The sequence below is a fragment of the Lemur catta genome, chromosome 1 (genome assembly GCF_020740605.2).
Source record: "Lemur catta isolate mLemCat1 chromosome 1, mLemCat1.pri, whole genome shotgun sequence".
NCBI lineage: Eukaryota > Metazoa > Chordata > Mammalia > Primates > Lemuridae > Lemur > Lemur catta.
In genome coordinates, this window is record NC_059128.1 from 122367110 (window position 1) to 122384708 (window position 17599).

Below are 17599 nucleotides of genomic sequence, written 5' to 3' on the forward strand. Positions count from 1 at the left end.
AAAAATGTCATGAATTTTTTCTTTAAATGTTTAGTGTAATTAACAAGTGAAGCCATCTTGTCTTAGATTTTCTCTGTTGGGAGATTTCTGATTACTGATTCAATATTACTATTCTGTTCATGTTTTCTATTTCCTCATGATATAGTCTTGCAGGGTTTGTATGGTTCTAGGCATTTATTCATTTCTTCTGGGTTATCCAATTTGTTGGTATATAACTGTTCATAGTAGTCCCTTATGATCCTGTTTATTTCTCTGGTATCAGTTGTAATATCTCTTTTTTCATTTATAATTTCACTTATTTGAGTCTTCTTTCTTTTTCTTAGTTATTCTAGCTAAAGGGTTGTCAATTTTATCTTTTCAAAAAACTCTTGGTTTTGGTGATCTTTTATATTTGTTTTTCTAGTCTGTATTTCATTTATTTGTGCCCTAATCTCTATTACTTCCTTTCTTCTGTTAACTTTGGACTTACTTTGTTCTTGTTTTCCTAATTCCTTGAGATGCAACGTGAAGTTATTTGAGATCTGTCCTTATTATTAGTGTAGTCATTTATTGCTATAAAATTCTCTCTTTTAACTGCTTTGCTGCATTACATAAGTTTTAATATGTTGTATTTCCATTTTTGTTTGTAGTAAGATTTTTTTTATTTCCCTTTTGATTTATTCTTTCATTTATGGATTGTTCTGGCATGTGTTGCTTAATTTCCACTTATCTGGCAATTTTCTAATTTTTTTCCTGTTACTGATTTCTGGTTTCATCCCCCTGGTGTCAGAGAAGATACTTGATATGATTTTAATCTTAAATTTGTCAAAACTTAAGTGCAATATTCAGTAGCATTGAGTGTATTCATAATGTTGTATAATTACTAGCTCTCTCTAGTTTCAAAACTTTTTCACCACCCTCAAAACATTCTGAACCTCTTAAGTAATCACTCCTCATTCTCACCTCTTCCTATCCCCTAGTAACCTTTAAACTGCTTTTTGTCTCTGTAGATTTTCCTATGTTGGATATATCATATAAAAAGATCATATAACAATAACAAAAAATCCCCACTTATTTTGTGTTCTAACATATTATCCAGCCTGGAGAATGTTACATGTGTGCAAAGTAGATTCTGCTATTGTTGAATGGAATGTTCTGTATATTAGGTCAATTTTGTCTAGTATTGTTCAAGTCCAGTGTTTCATTATTGATTTTGTCTAGATGATCTATCCATTGTTGTACAAAGAGCATTGAATTCCCGTATGATTACTGTACTGGTATCTATTTCTCCTTTCAGGTCTATTAATTTTTGCTTTATATATTTAGGTGCTCTAACAATGGTTGAATATATATTTACAATTGTTATATCCCCTTCATAAATTGATCCCTTTATCATTATATGAATATCTTCTTTGCCTCTTGTGACAGCTTTTTACTTCAAGTCCATTTTGTCTGATGTAAGTATATTTACCCCTGCTCTCTCTCTTGGTTACCATTTGCATGGAATATCTTTCCCCATTCTTTATCTTTCATCCTATGTATGCATCCTCAAAGATAAAATGAGTCTCTTACAGGCAGCTTATAGTAGGATCTTTTTTTAAAGAATGCATTTAGTAACTCTGTGTCTTTTGATTAGAGAATTTAATCCATTTAAAGTAATTATTGATAGGAAAGCACTTACTATTGCCATTTTTTAATTGCTTTCTGTTTTATAGTGTCTTTGTTCCTTTCTTCTTCTCTTGCTGTCTTCCTTTGAGATTTGATTTTTTTTCTAATGGCATGTTTGATTCCTTTCTCCTTTTTGTGAATTTACTATAGGTTTTCTCCTTTAATTACCATGAGTTTTACAGAAACCTTTTTATAGTAATAACAGTCTACATTAATCTGATAAGGACTTAGTTTCCATCATATACAAAAACTACACTTTTACTTCTCCCCTCCCACATTTTATCTTACTGATATCACAATTACATCTTTGTAATACTGTGTATCCATTAAAAATTATTGTACCTATATTTTTAGTACTTATTTTAATTTTTGCATTAAAGTGAAAAGTGATTTATGCACCACCATTAAGTATCTCAGTATTCTGAATTTAAAGATATATTTACTCTTACCAGTGAGTTTTATATCTTCATATGTTTTCATATTGCTAATTAGTGTCCATTTGTTTTATATCTTCATGTTTTCATATTGCTAATTAGTGTCCATTTGTTTCAACCTGGAAAATTCCCTTTAGCTTTTCTTGTAAAGCAGGTCTAACTAATGGTGATGAAATCCTTCAGCTTTTGTTTGTCTGGGAAAGTCTTTCTCTCTTCTTCATTTCTGAAGGACGATTTTGCTGGGTATAGTACGCTTGGCTGAAAGTGTTTTTCTTTCATCACTTTGAATACATCATCCCATGCTCTCTTTGCCTGAAAGATTTCTGCTAAGAAATATCCTTCTAGTCTTATGCAGCTTCCCTTATTTGTGATGAGTCACTTTTCTTTTGCTGCTTTCAAAATTCTGTATTTGACTTTTGACAATTTAATTGTAATGTGTCTCATTGAAAACCTCTTTATGCTTAACCCACTGGGACTCTTTGATCTTTACAGGTCTGGATGTTCACTTCCCTCTCCAGATTTGGGAAGTTTTGTATCATTATTTATTAAATAAGCTCTCTACCCCTTTCTATTTCTCTGCTGTGAGACTCCTATAATGTGTATATTGCTTCACCTGATGATGTCCCATAAATTCTATAGGCTTTCTTCACTCATTTTATTTCTTTTTTCTTTTTGTTACTCTGAGTGGATTTCAAATGATTCATCTTTGAGTTCGCTGATCCTTTCTTATGTTTGGCAACTGTGGTGTTGAAGCTCTCTATTGAATTTTTCAGTTCAGACATCTTCCACTCTAGAATTTCTGTTTGGTTCATTTCTATAGCTTCTATATCTTTGTTGAAATTCTAATTTTCTTTATCTATTGTTTTCCTGATTTTGTTTACTTGTCTATGTTCTCTTGTAGCTCACTAAACTTCTTTAAGATGATTGTTATGAATTTTTTACCTGGTAATTCATCATAGATCTCCATTTCTTTGGGGTCAGCAACTAGCTTTGTGTCTTTGATGGTGTCATATTTCCTTGACTCATTATGTTACTTGCATTGCTGTTTTTGCATTTAAAGAAGCAGTCACTTTTCCAGTCTTCACTGACTGGCTTTGGGGAGAAAGCCTGTCTTAGTCTGTTCCTCCTGCTATAACAAAATACCTGAGACTGGCAATTTATAAAGAAAAGAAATTTATTTCTCACAGTTCTGGAGGCTGAGAAGTCCAAGATCAAGGCCCTAGCAGGTTCAGTGACTGGTGAGGGCCCAGTCTTTATGTGCAAGATGGTGCCTTGCTGCTGCTCCCTCAGGAAGAGACAAACATTGTGTCCTCACATGGGGGGAGAGACAATAGGCAAAAAAGATTAGCTAGTTCCCTTGGGCCCTTTTATGAATGTTCCAATCTTATTAATATGGGTGGAGCCCTTATGACCTAATCACCTTCTAAATGCCCCACCTCTTAATAATGCATCATTGGGGGTTAAGCTTCAACATGAATTTTGGAAGAGACACAAACATTCAAACCATAGCAAAGACCTCTGCCAGGGAGCCTACTAGAGATTCTGGAGGTTTCTTGTACCTTTGGTATGGATGTGTCAGCTCTATTTTTGTTTTCTCTTAGGAAGCAAGTCTTAGGATTATGTCCTCTCTTGATCCCACAAAACCAGGCCTGGTGCTGAGAGCCTCCCACTTAGTTTCCCTAGGGGAGTGTTTTGAGGTGTTCAAGGTTGTGGGCCTTCTCCCAAATCAAGAGATTTGAGCAGCTGCTAAGATCCACTCCTGCTGCTTAATGGTGCCTGCAGAATCTCAAGTGGGACATGCACAGGAGCACATGGAGCACTGTCCATGGGCAGTGTGTAAGGTGCTGGGGAAAGTGTTGGCTAGCTGGGGAGGTCTGCATATGGATTGCTCTGTGAGATCCATTGGTGGGTCCCTTAGTGGAGTCCTCAGTCCAGTGAGTAGGATCTACAGCTGACTACTGAGAAAGATGCACTGGATGCCATGTGCTCTTTCCTCCTCTCCCTGCTCCTAGCTGCACCCAGATGACTCAGCCATGTTGAGCCCCTCTGTGTTCTAGGTGGGACATGACAAATGTGAGCCTTCTGGGAAGTGTTCAACAAAGGTACTCACTTTACTCTCACTTTTCCCCATGGGAGAAATTGCTGGCCAAGGGGCCTCTCTTGGCACTGAGCTATGCCACCTTCAGAGAAGTATGACAGTTTCATTATCAGTGAAACTGCTCTCTCTTCAATGCATCTATTCCTGATGCACTTTTTACTCCATGAGCGTTCTAGAACCCGTCAGCAAGACTCTGGGGCTCCCACAGAGGCATTTTTGTCTGTGAGTGGTTCTTAAAATTGGTGATTCTGTGGGGCAATGAGGGCTAGAATCTCTTATTCACCAACTTTGTTCACATCATTCTTCTATTTTACCATTCCTGAGGTTTGCTTGGCTTCTTGAGTTTGTAGTATGGTGTCCTTCATCAATTTCTTTTTTGTTTTTCAGAGACAGGATCTCACCTCTCACCCAAGCTGGAGTGCAGTGGTGTGATCATAGCTCATAGTAGCCTCAATCTCCTGGGCTTAAGTTACCCATGCACCTCAGCCTCCTGAGTAGCTAGGATTACAGGCACATGCCATCACACCTGGCTAAATTTTAAATTTTTTTGTAGAGATGGGGTGTTTCACTATGTCAACCAGGCTGGTCTCAAACTCCTGGGCTCAAGTGATCCTCCTGCCCTGGCCTCCCAAAATGCTGAGATTACAAGCATTAGCCACCACACCCACCCTCCTTCATCAATTCTGAAAAAAATTTCAGCCATTATTTCTTCAAGTATTGCTCCTGCCCTATTCTCTCTTCTCTTGGAATTAAGACATATATTGGACTGTCATGTCTCTTGTTTTCATACTTTTCTATGTCTTTCTCTGAGTTTCATTTAGTATAATTTTCTATATTTTCCAATTCATTCATTCTTTAACTCTGTTTAATTTGCTATTAAACCTATCTTCTGAATTTTGAATTTCTATTATTCAATTTTTTATTTCTTGGCATTTCATTAGGTTCTTAAAATATGTGATTATATTTATTTAATTATATTTATATATTTTATTTACTATATACAAATATATTTTGTAATAGATAATTTCAAGTTTGTTTATTTCTTTAAACATGACAGTCATTCTGTAATCTGTATCACATAACTCTAGTAATTAAGTCTTTATGGGTCAGTTCCTGCTTCCTTTTGTTTCTGGTAAGTCACATTCATATTTCTATCTTCTTGCTCAATATCTGGGAGATTTCTATAGTGCTAGGATGAAAGCATATTCCTCCAAAAGACCTGTATTTACTTCTACCTGGTGCCTGTGGGCATTCATAGCAGTTCTACTCTAAACCTACTTATGGCTTGAGGTTTACCAGGTTTAACCAGCAATAGCCAGCAATGTGAATTTGGGCTTTCAATCGGTGCGAGACAGCTTGTGGTTGCTATTCCTCAGAGATAATCTTTCATTTCTCCAATACCTAGTCAAGGCAACTTTGCTTGCTGACTCTTGAGGATGTTAGGGATGGCAAATGGTTTATCCTTACAGTAAGTTCATCTTTATAGTAAAGATATAATCCACATTAGGAGAGTATCTGCTATTGAACTCCGGTGGTCTTGGGCTTTCTTTCCTCTCAGAGGCCTTAAACCGCATCTTACATTTCCCTAGTTAGGCAATGACCGTAGGGCCAAAGAGTCATCTATGATCTGATCTTTTGACTTTTTAAAAAAAATGTGAATATTATGGGGGTACAAATGTTTTGTTTACATGGAGTGCTTTTGTACTGCTTGAGTCAAAGTTATAAGTGTGTCCATCATCCAGATAGTGTACATTGTACCCATTATGCATGATTTCACCTATTCCCTTTTCCCCTTGCCCACCTGCTTGATTTCCATTGACTTTTACTTCCATCTGTACACATTATTGCTGATGGTTAGTTCCAATTTAATAATGAGTACATGGGATGTTTGTTTTTCCATTCTTATGATTCTTTACTTAGGAGAATGGTCTCCAGTTCCATCCAGATTGTTGCAAAAGGTATTAATTTTCTCTTTTTTTATAACTGAGTAGTACTCCATGACATACATTTACCACATTTTATTAATCCACTCATGAATTGCTGGGCACTTGGGCTGATTCCACATCTTTGTGATTGTGAACTGTGCTGCAGTAAACATTCTACTGCAAGCATCTTTTTGATACAATGTCTTTTTTTCTTTTGGGTAAATACCCAGTAGTGAAAAATTGCTGGATCAAATGGTAGGTGTACTTTTAGTTCTTTGAGGAATCTCCCTACTATTTTCCACAGGGGTTGCACTGGTTTGCAGTCCTACCAACAGTATATAAATGTTCCTTTCTCTCTGCATCTACGCCAGCATCTCTTGTTTTGGGACTTTTTGATAAAAGCCATTCTCATTAGGGTTAGGTGATATCTCACTGCGGTTTTATTTGCATTTCTCTGATCATTAATACATTGAGCATTTTTTCATATGTTTCTTGGCCATTAGCCTTTGTTTGAAAGGCTTCTGTTCATGCCTTTTGCCCACTTTTTAATGGGGTTTTTTGATTTTTTTCTTGCTGATTAGCTTGAGTTCTTTGTAGATTCAGGTTATTAGCCCTTTATCAGATGCATAGCATGCAAATATTTTCTCCCATTTTACTGTTGTCTATTTGCTCTGCTGATTGTTTCTTTGGCTGTGCAGAAGCTTTTTAATTTAATCAAGTCCCATTTATTTATTTATTTCTGTTGTTGCTGTGATTCCCCTTGGGATTTTCTTCATAAATTCTCTTCCTTGGCCACTACCTAGAAGAGTTTTCCCAACACTTTCTTCTAGAATTCTTATGGTTTCATGTCTTAGATTTAAGTTTGTTATCCATCTTGAATTAATTTTTGTGAGTGGTGAGAGATATGAATCCTCTTCTACATGTGGCTCTCCAATTTTTCCAGCTCCATTTATTGAACAGGGCTTCTTTTCCCCAGTATATACTGCTATCTCCTTTGTTGAAGATTAGCTGGCAGTATGTGGATGATTTTATATCTGGGTTCCCAGTTCTGTTCCATTGGTCTATGTCTGTATTTTTGTGCCAGTACCATGCTGTTTTGGTTACTATAGCCTTGTAGTACAGTTTAAAGTCTGGTAAAGTGATGGCTCCAGATTTGTTTCTTTTGCTTAAGGTTGCTTTGGCTAGTTAGGCTCTTTTCTAGTTCCAAACAAGGCATAGAATTGTTTTTTCTAGATCTGCGAAAAATGATGGTGGTATTTTGATGGGGATTGCACTGAATTTGTAAATCACTCTGGGTAGTGTGGACATTTTAACAATGTTGATCCTGCCAATCCATGAGCATGATAGATATGTTTTTGCATTTGTTCACATCATCTGCAATTTCCTTCCTCAGTGATTTGTAGTTACCACGGCCAACATCATACTGAATGGGGAAAAGTTGAAAGCATTTCCATTCAGAACTGGGAACAAGACAAGGATGCCTACTGTCACCACTTCTACTCAACATACTGCTGAAAGTCCTAGCCAGAGCAATCAGGCAAGAGAAGGAAATTAAGGGTAACCAAATGGCGAAAGAGGAGGCCAAACTACTGCTCTTTGCTGATGATATGATCGTGTATCTAGAAAACCCCAAAGATTCCACCAAGAGATTCCTGGAATTGATAAATAAATTTAGCAAAGTCTCAGGTTACAAAATCAATGTACACAAATCAGTGGCATTCCTATACACCAACACAAGTCAAGCTGAGAATCAAATCAAAGACTCAATAACTTTCACAACAGCAACAAAGAAAATAAAATATCTAAGAATATATTTAACCAAGGAGGTGAGAGATTTCTGCTCTATTTACTTTTATGGGTTCCTGTCTTCACTTTGATTTTGTCTATCTACTTAGCTCTTTAAAACTGTTAAGTTTTTTGGTGTTTTTTTTTAATATAGCACCATTAGTTATTTTCAGTGAAGGGGTTAGTCCAAATAATCTATCCCAACACATTTTCAGAAACAGAACCTCTTCACTGATTTTTTCATCCTTCTTTATTCCTTCATCTATATCATTCTCCTTATCTCCCCTTTTTCCAGATAGATAATTTCCTTCTTGCTTCCACATTAGGATTCTGGATTAACTACATGGATGGATCAATTCAGTCCATGGGTATTAAATACATATGAAAGCTTTGATCCAAAAATTTCTGAGCTCAGTATCAAAGTTTAACAGGTTAATAGACCTACCATCAACCAGTGTTATTATAAATAAGCAAGTCAATTTCTCTGAGTCCTACTTTCTAGAAACCTGGAGTTATGTCAGGCCTTCCTTCTGTTACCTTCCATCAGAATTAACAAATCTTATATATTCTATCTCCTACACTTCTTTCAAATTATTTCCCTTCTTTTCACATCCCATGGGCCACTACTTTAGTTCAAAAATCCTTACCATTGCCTGATTATTACAGCCCCCTTATTGAAGGTATTATTTCATACTCCTTCCCTCCAACATTCTTTTTCCTTGTTGCACCAAATTTATTTATAAATTACATATCAATGATGTTCTCATAGCTTCCAGAATAAAGTCCAAGTCCCTTGACTTAGTACACAAAGCACTTCATATTCTTTCCCTACTTCTTTGGTCTCATTTTTTGCAAACATTGTTTGCTCAAGCCTCTGTGGCCTCATGCATGTTGCCTCTCCTGTTTGAAGCACCTTATATTCCCTCTTCTTTGCCTTATTAACCTTTATTGGTCTTTTAGAACTCAACATCAACACTTTCATTCAGAAATTATTTTAGGACATCTCCTTCTCCCTTTGATTTGGATGTTCCCCCTTGATGCTGCCATATAATTTTAAATTTATACCAAAATCCAACTGTAATGTATTTGTGACTTATTTATCTCTATTCCCCATTAAGCTATAAACACTGTTCATACAGAGACAACCTTATTCACGTTTGCAGCCCATTCCTCCAGAGCTTGCTCAATGGACAAATGAACAACACTATAAAATGAGAGGGCTACTTACATGATTTTAAAAGTCCCTTGTGAACTGTAAGATCTGTGATATTGCAGAAATTTTAACTTATGCTAACCTGGGTCTATTATTTGGACTTTAATCTAAATTTCCAGATTTCATTATCCAGATTCTCTGACTTGCATACCTAACCCATTATCTCAGATTTCCTAGCCTTAGTTTTGATACTCTGTCTAGAGGACCTCCTTGAACTTGAACTTGAACTTTTGCTGGGTATCTTCTCCTATGTCTGGCTTTGGATTTGAGCTCTTGCATGCAGCTCTTTGCCTTTGCTGATGCTCTTGTTCCTGATCCCCTACCCCTCTAATTCATAATACCTGCCACTTCCATATCCTATTTTTATACCACTGGTGCTTAACCTGGCAAGGCAGGCTAAATAATTTAATTAGTTTATTAGGAAAAGTAAAAAGAAGGAATTTTAGAGCCATAATAGAAGACTAAGTCCAATTTCCTCATTTGACAGATCAAGAAGAAGGTTAAACATCTGGTGTTTGCTCACTAAAAGGGCAATAGATAGAGGCCTTCCTTGCTTTTACTGCTTCTTCCACTAAACCATGCTTTACTTGAGTAAAAGTAAAAATTTTACTTTAGTAAAAATTTAAAAGAAGTGAAAAACCACCTTACTTACAATATTCTGATATATGTAATGAGAGGCTTACAAATACTAAAAATACTAAAAATTTGTGTTTGGAATTTTTGCACATTGATTTATGTTATAATTTTACTGTGCCAAAATAACATTCATTGGTTTATAAGCAGATTCTTCATTTAAGGTCACAATAGGAAATTAAAGGTAGGTTCAATTATATCAACAATATATGGAAAGTTTGATACCAGTTAGTAAAATCTACTAAAATTGAATATACTACATGCATTATAAAAATGGTCAAAGTAACTCTATTATTCTGCTTCAAAATCTACTTTTTAGTAATTAGGATACCTAATATTTATTAATAGACAAATTTACTGTTAATTTCCAACTTTTCATCCAATTTATCTTTTCAGCTAATATATTTTTAAAGAAAGAATCAAGAAAATACAATATTATTAAAAATTTAGACTTACCATCATCCTCCCAGCAGTTCTTAGCCTTTCCTTCCCTTTCGCTGCTCCCTGGTAACACTGTTTGGTCTGTTGGCAGGTCATCCTCTGGCACACCACCTTCACAATCAGCTGCATCTGTAACACTGTCTTCTTCCACAATATGGAGTTTGTCTTCATCATCTGAATCTGAGTTTGTTTCTACCACAGTATTATAATTTGTAACTGTAATACAAACAAGAAACAGATAATCAAAACCAACTAGTAAAAAAATCAGTTTTTATACCTCAGAAAAATAAAAGTAAAAAAGATACTTAAAACAGATTCCAATTCAATAATGTTTTCCTTTAGACCATAAAATGTAAGCAACTAATTTATTTGACAACACACACAGAGTACTTACTAAATACTAGATGATCAAATGACAAATAATAGTAGCCACACTTATTGAACACTTACTATATGTACAAGTGCTTTATAACTCATCAAATTCTTAGAATAATCTTACAACAACTCTAAGAATTAGAGTTCTACCACCTACTACTTACATCCTTGTTTTATAGATGTGGAAACCAAGGCAGAGACAGGGTAAATTGTCCAAGATCCCAAAGCTTGGAAGTGGCAGGGCCAGGATTTGAACCCCAATGTTCTCATTCCATACTTCATGCTCTTAAATACTATATTAAACATCCTCTCCAGCCACAATGAGTTTATTGTATACAATACTGCTCATATATAATTAGACCTTCAAATCTGTAAAGCATTACAATTTAAGAAAAGAGGCCATCTTTTCTAATAAAACTGCATTACATCACCAAATTTACCACAAGGAAAGTATTTTTCAAGTTGTCAAATAGGCCCATGTAGTTCACATTAATCCTACATTCACTTTAGAAAGTAAAACCAGTGTAGTCAAATTTCTATGTAATTAAGGCATCATTTAAGTAATGTTATTAAGTTTGTCATTCTGAAAAATATAATGGACATTCATAAGTTTTCAAATGGGCTCTCTTGCCATAATTTTTAATGAATTTGAATAAAATTTAACGTCAGCATTTTACAGATATGTACTTATTCTGAATGAGTTCTGTAGTTCATAGCACCATGAGTAACAGCTGAGAATAAAATTCTCTAAATCAAATAATCTAGTATAATTTTAATGTTTTCCTTCAGAGTCCTTGTAATAAACACTCTAACAAAATAAATATTTAGTATATCATTGGGTATGGTCACCGGAATATCTCTTTTCTACTATTTGCAGGATGATTCTTACTTGCTAAGATAAGATTGAGAGGAAGGGAGATAAAGGCAACTTTGCTTTGTTTAGATAACTAAGCCATAATTACTACCAGCTATTCTTCCCACTGCTTCCTTAAGTTTTCCAACCATTCTTGAAAGATAATCACCTAAATGTGTTGACAGTTTAGGCACATACTTTGATTAATTGTACTACTTCTTGTTTGAGATATAATAAACTAAACTTTTGATTCAAAATCAGACATTTCATATTTAATGACCTAATAAATTGCCTTCCAGAATTTTTTTATTTCCATACGTATTACCTGAGAAGGTCTGTTGTTGTATCAATATGATAGAGAACAGACGCACATATTTGGAATGGGAACTCTTACTGGCAAACGATGCACAATGCTATTAACTTTCATTTTTACTTTCAAGGGATCCTTATTAGTAACCTACTAAATGACTTGTTGAAGTCATTTAAAGTTGGCCTTTATATACTATAAGCTAAAATTAGAACACAGTGTTTGCTGAGGATTAATCAATTACATACTCCATTAAGATCTGGCTATCATGTAAGGTTTCACTCACTGCAAAGCTCTCACTATGCTTGGGCATGGTGAATTGCATACAGGGACTGTCGAAATTCCTGCTATTTTGTGAAGAAAGGACTCAGTGCTTCTTTGGTATCCTGAGATGGCCATGGTTTTATACTGGTGCTATTCTTACCTTTAACGATATAATACTGTAGCTTAGCATTACCATTATCAGTTTTGTTAGCTGTAGGTTGTTTGGTTGACTCTAGATTACATATTTAACACATTTACATTTGGAGTATTTGGGGCCTGAAAATTTCCCCCAAATTAGGCTTTAAGACATATATGCATTATGGTTCAAATACTTGTGTGCATGCTTCATATTCTTTACTGAGATAATTTTAACCAGAGCCATAGGGTGTTCTCTCCTGCTTGAGTCAACCACAGCTGAAAGTGGTCTTAAAGACTACCTATCACTTTCCAGGACTCTAGCCAAACTCCTTCCTGTCCCCCAGTATTAGCTGCCATTGTGATATAGAACATTATAACTTATATATCCCAAACGCAGAAACTGAATATATTTCATAGGTATCTTGTGATTTGTCCCAGGGCACGTTTTGATATGTGACATAAACCAAGAAAAATCCAAAAAAGCAATACATTTTATTGGCTAAGATGAAAAAAAGACCAGTAACTATCCTCCAAAGCTTTTCACTGTCATGCTTCACAATTAGGTGAGAGAAAAAGCAGTGAAAACTGCTTATATTAATTATTGAAACTTAGATAACAGGCACACTTCCTTGTGTTTCTGAATACCTTTGGTTTTGTGGATCTCCATACCACTGTATTTTTTAACCTGTGGCTAAAAATATGTACAATAAAATATAGTTAATTTGAAGAGTGGTACATTCTTAACAATCACAGATGATCAACACCTCTTGATTCTGAGTTTAAATTAAAATAATAAAATATTAAGAAATAAAGGATAAAAGAAAATAATGTATTTGAAATCTTCAAATACAACTTATGATACATACTATGAGTTTAAATTTCAACAGAAAATGGTAACATTTTCAATGCATTCCTATTGTCACTAGAATGTGGTTAAGGACAACACTGACTTTTTGTAGTTCTTGTTGGTATTATTTGCTAATATTTAATGCCAGATATAACTACTCACTGTATAAGGTGGTTGTAAGATCTAATGGTTTAAAAATGAACTGTGCATAGATCAGTGTTTGATATACAGTAAGAACTGTGGAAGTGTTTCCTGCTAGGCTATTATCATCTTACTGAATCTTTGCAGCGACTCCTAAAAAGTAGGTACTATTATATCTCCCTCTGACAGACAAAAAAATATAGTAGCTGAGTAACCTGTTTGAAGTCATGTAGCTGTTAAGTTGTTTATTCAAACCCATGTCTGCCAGATTCAACAGTCTATATACTTTACTATGTACAAAGCCTCCAGACTGAAAATTGAACAATAAATAGTTTTAAACTTAAAATTTTCTATCTGTCCCCATTCTGAGGATCTGGAATTCTCTACTTAACTGCTTGCTACTGAAGACATTTCAAATGACTACAGAATTTTGAGCATTAGAATCTCATATTAATATAATTTGTTTTATTATAAACTATTCAGATAATATTATAGCCAATAAAACCTTTAAAAGACTTTCACATATTATTTTTAGCACTTGATTGCATCCAGCACCATATCAACTGCACTGAAGTCCCATGTAAACACTTGTTTCTTAAGTAATTTATGATAATAAAATAATTAGATAAATTAAATGAATACAGTTCCAAAACAATGCAATACAGTTTCAACTTCAGTCATCAGAAAAAGAGCAAGATCAACCAAACGCTTTACAAATAAAGAATCTCAGCACAGTCATGTACTGTAGCTTTGATTCATAGGTTAGACTCACATATAGAAGCTTAGGGAGGTAGGACAGGAGTAGGGGACAGACTGACTGAGACCTGCAATTCTTGTTCAGTGATAACTGTGGGGCATGTGTTGATTAAAGCCACAGACCAAGGTCATATTTTGACATATTTTTGGGTAGGCAAAAGCTTTTTTTCCAGAGGAGGTTCTGCTTACTTTATGCCACTAGCTACATCCTACTCATTCCCATCAAACCCCTAAACACACACTACTCATCTGCATAGTAGAAAAGAGAGATAAAATCTATTGTAGAAAAGACTGATCCTAAAAAGTTAACAGACTACTTTTAACAAAACTGGTTCCAGATATATCAGACTATCATGTTGTCATAATTTAAGAAACACCTGGAAAAACATACACTTTGACTTGTCTTCTTCAAGGCCAATGGACTGTAGTTACATTATGTAGTAGAATATTTTACACGTTATCACCATGCTGACAACACCACAAATTTAGGAATGAATATTACAAACTATGAAGACAAAAGTGAAGACACTGAACAAGTATGTCCACTGTCCTTTAACATCAGTTGGGACCAAAATAACTCTCTCTCTCTCTCTCACAGACACACACACACACAATCCTGAAGAGAGTCCCTGCCATATTGTCTTCCACAAGGTAGGTCTGGGATTATTTGTTGAACTGGGGCCACATTTCTTTCTTTCCTCAATGAATAAACAACTCAATATACTGAAGTGTTACCAATAATTCAGGAAAATGAAAACAAAACTGCAGTCATCACCAGACAATGTAAATAAGCACACAAAATGGAAAGGAGAGGCCATCTGAAAATTCATAGGATTAGAGAAAACTTCTGTATATAATGTTGTTCCAGGAAAGAAGAAATTTAGTTGTGTATAAATAGTATACTCTGCACGTACTGTAAATATATGTTAATATGGCTTTTGACCTGATAGATATTATTAAATTGCTATCTATATATGTTTTACTGTATAATGAAGGATATGATGTAACATACATGTCCAATGTGTATGTTATCTAATTTTAATAATGTACAATGTGTATGTTATCTAATTTTAATTTAGATGTCTTTAAAAGTAGGCATCATGATTTTAGGGTATTTCATGTTAGATTTTAATCAATTCTAATGATTCAGAAATTTGAGGGGGAAATTTCTTCTAATTCCTCTCTGGTAAAATTTTCATAAACTTTTTAAATTTTTAAACCATCTTTTAAAACATAACTCCAAGGAAAGTCAATGGAACTTTACTCTTGCAAAAGGATTGGTGGTTTCCAATGTCTTCAGATACAAGCTATTAATAGAATGAAAGCTGATAGGCAAAGGCAGGGAAAGAGCTGCCATCCTTACAGAATCCCAGTCCTTACTTTCTCCTGTCTCGTTAGGTAAAAGCTACTGAGGATTCACAGGATTTGCCTTTGGTACTTTCTCGTTTCTTATTCTTTTCTCCCATCATTCACTGGTACTTTATCTACATGCTCCCTAGAGCATCCTCCTCAGTTACCTTCCCCTTTTCCTGATTTATCAAAACTCCCATTCACTCAGTGAGCTAATTTCAGCCCGTGCTAGTAAAACTCACAAAAAGGTAGATGAAACAGTTAAACATCAAAGTCTTCAGCAGATTAAACTATAATAAATTTGGTTCCAAGAAAAGGTGGTTCTTTTGTGTGTGTGAGGAAAGTATTTGGACTAAAATAATTCACACTCAATTATCAATAACTAATATTTGCTTCCTAGGTAATATCTGCATTTATAAAAGGATGCTTTTTAATTTGTATGAACTGTTACTCCGGGAGTGTGACAAAACTCAAAAAAAGTATGAAGATGAAATTAAAAAATGCAAAAGTACACACTGAGTCAAAAAGTAGAGAAGCCATGTAATTGATAAATTAGCCCAAAAGCCCAATCTCTAAAGAACCAATAAGAGATAAGTCACTAGCCTACTTAATCCTCGAGAAAAATTAAGAGGCACAAATGTCCAATATTAAAATGAAAATGGAATTAAATTAATTACAACTATAAAGGAATTTAAGACATTTACTTTGTAAATATTTTCACAAATCTAAGCAAACTTGAAAACCTAGGTGAAAAGCCTTTCTAGTAAAATGTAAATGAGTATCACTATACATATAATTTCATAGAACTTTGAAAATTATAGAAGACACAGGCAGACAGACCATGGAATAAGCATAGGAAGATATCAAGTAGTTAACCATTCAAAAATTGCCAAGTATTTTCCCAGATGAATTTCTTAACATATGTAAAGGACTGATAATTTTATTTCCTTTTAAAGAGAGGGGAAAATGAAAAGAGTCTAAATTCCATCTATGAAACTAGAACAATAATAGTTAACTAAAAGCTGAGAAAGAGTACACAAGCACACGCATGCACGTACACATACAAGCTCAATGTCACTGATGCAAAAACCCTAAATAAAACATTAAATCCATTAACACATTAAAGAAATAAAGCAAACGTTATTTAACATTAATAAATATATAAGAGTTTACTCTATTAACGTAGTAAAGGAGAAACAATGGACATCTCTAGACACTAAATGGCATTTGAGAAAAAAAATTTCCCATTCCTTGCTGATAAATACTTTTTCATAAAAACAAAACTAAAGTTAGTATCATGGTACATAATTAGGTATCAGAAGCATTTATGAGATAAAAATGCTTACTGTCATCAGTTAACAATATTCTAAAAGATCAAGCCAATTTTTAAAAAAGAATAAAAGGAAAAGTATAAATATTGGAAAGGAGAAAACAATTATTATTTGCAGGTGAAATAACATTTCTTGGCAATTCAGAAAAAAAAAACAATGAAAAAACTATTAGCAGTAAGAAAATCTGGTAAATGATTAATTATGAATTTAACAGGAAAAACTCAATAGCTTTCCAATATACCAACAGTAACCAGCTAAAAACCCAATTGAAGAAAAAAATCCTAATAATAGCAACACAAAGGACAATGCATGAAAGAAAACACTTAAACCAAAATATGGAGAACCTATATAAAGAAAACTTTAGCACTCTATGTAAAAGCCATAAAACAAGATTTGAATACATGAAAAGACATAATTTTGTTTTGGACAGAATGATTTCATATTGTAAATATGTCAATTCCACCTAAAATTATGTATAAATTCAATGTAATTCTGATCTAAATACTAACACGACATTTTAGATTCTAACTCTAAATGATTTGGATCAAATGATTCCAAAGTTTATATAGAGAGGTAGGACCATAGTCTCCAGAGCCTGACTTCAAATCACAGCTTTACAACTTACTAGCCTTGCCACCTTGGGCATATTACTCAGTCTTCTCATGCCTGTTTCCTTATCTCTAAGATGGAAATAATAGCATGTCCCTAACATGGTTGTCATAATGATGAAAATAACTATACACATAAAACACTTTGTACAGTACTGTACATATGTACTCAATACATAGTGCTAGTATTATTATCTGGGAAAATAAACACATAAAATATTCAGAAAAATTCAGAAAAATAATAGCAATGGTGGTAGTAGGACAACCTAGACTAGCCATACCAGATAGTAAAATGTATTTCAAAGCTATAGAAATGGAAACAAGAGTTATAATGTTACAGGGATACGCAATCAATGGATTTGAATACAACCCAGAAATAGATCTTCAAACAAATACTTGTCTTGCAAATCAGTGCGAGGAAAGGCGATTATTCAATAAAAATCATTATGGAAA

The 17599-nt window shown here is 34.3% G+C and overlaps 1 protein-coding gene across 6 annotated transcripts in view; it reads right to left on the reverse strand.

Annotated features, from left to right (window-relative positions):
* ZEB1 (zinc finger E-box binding homeobox 1) overlaps positions 1-17599 on the reverse strand; it is a 213579-nt gene that overhangs the window by 75490 nt on the left and 120490 nt on the right. For all 6 annotated transcript variants that reach the window (XM_045554060.1, XM_045554053.1, XM_045554098.1 and 3 more), the window contains one exon: positions 10192-10392. In XM_045554060.1, coding sequence (XP_045410016.1) covers positions 10192-10392 — 201 coding nt within the window. The remainder of the gene's footprint in view (positions 1-10191; positions 10393-17599) is intronic.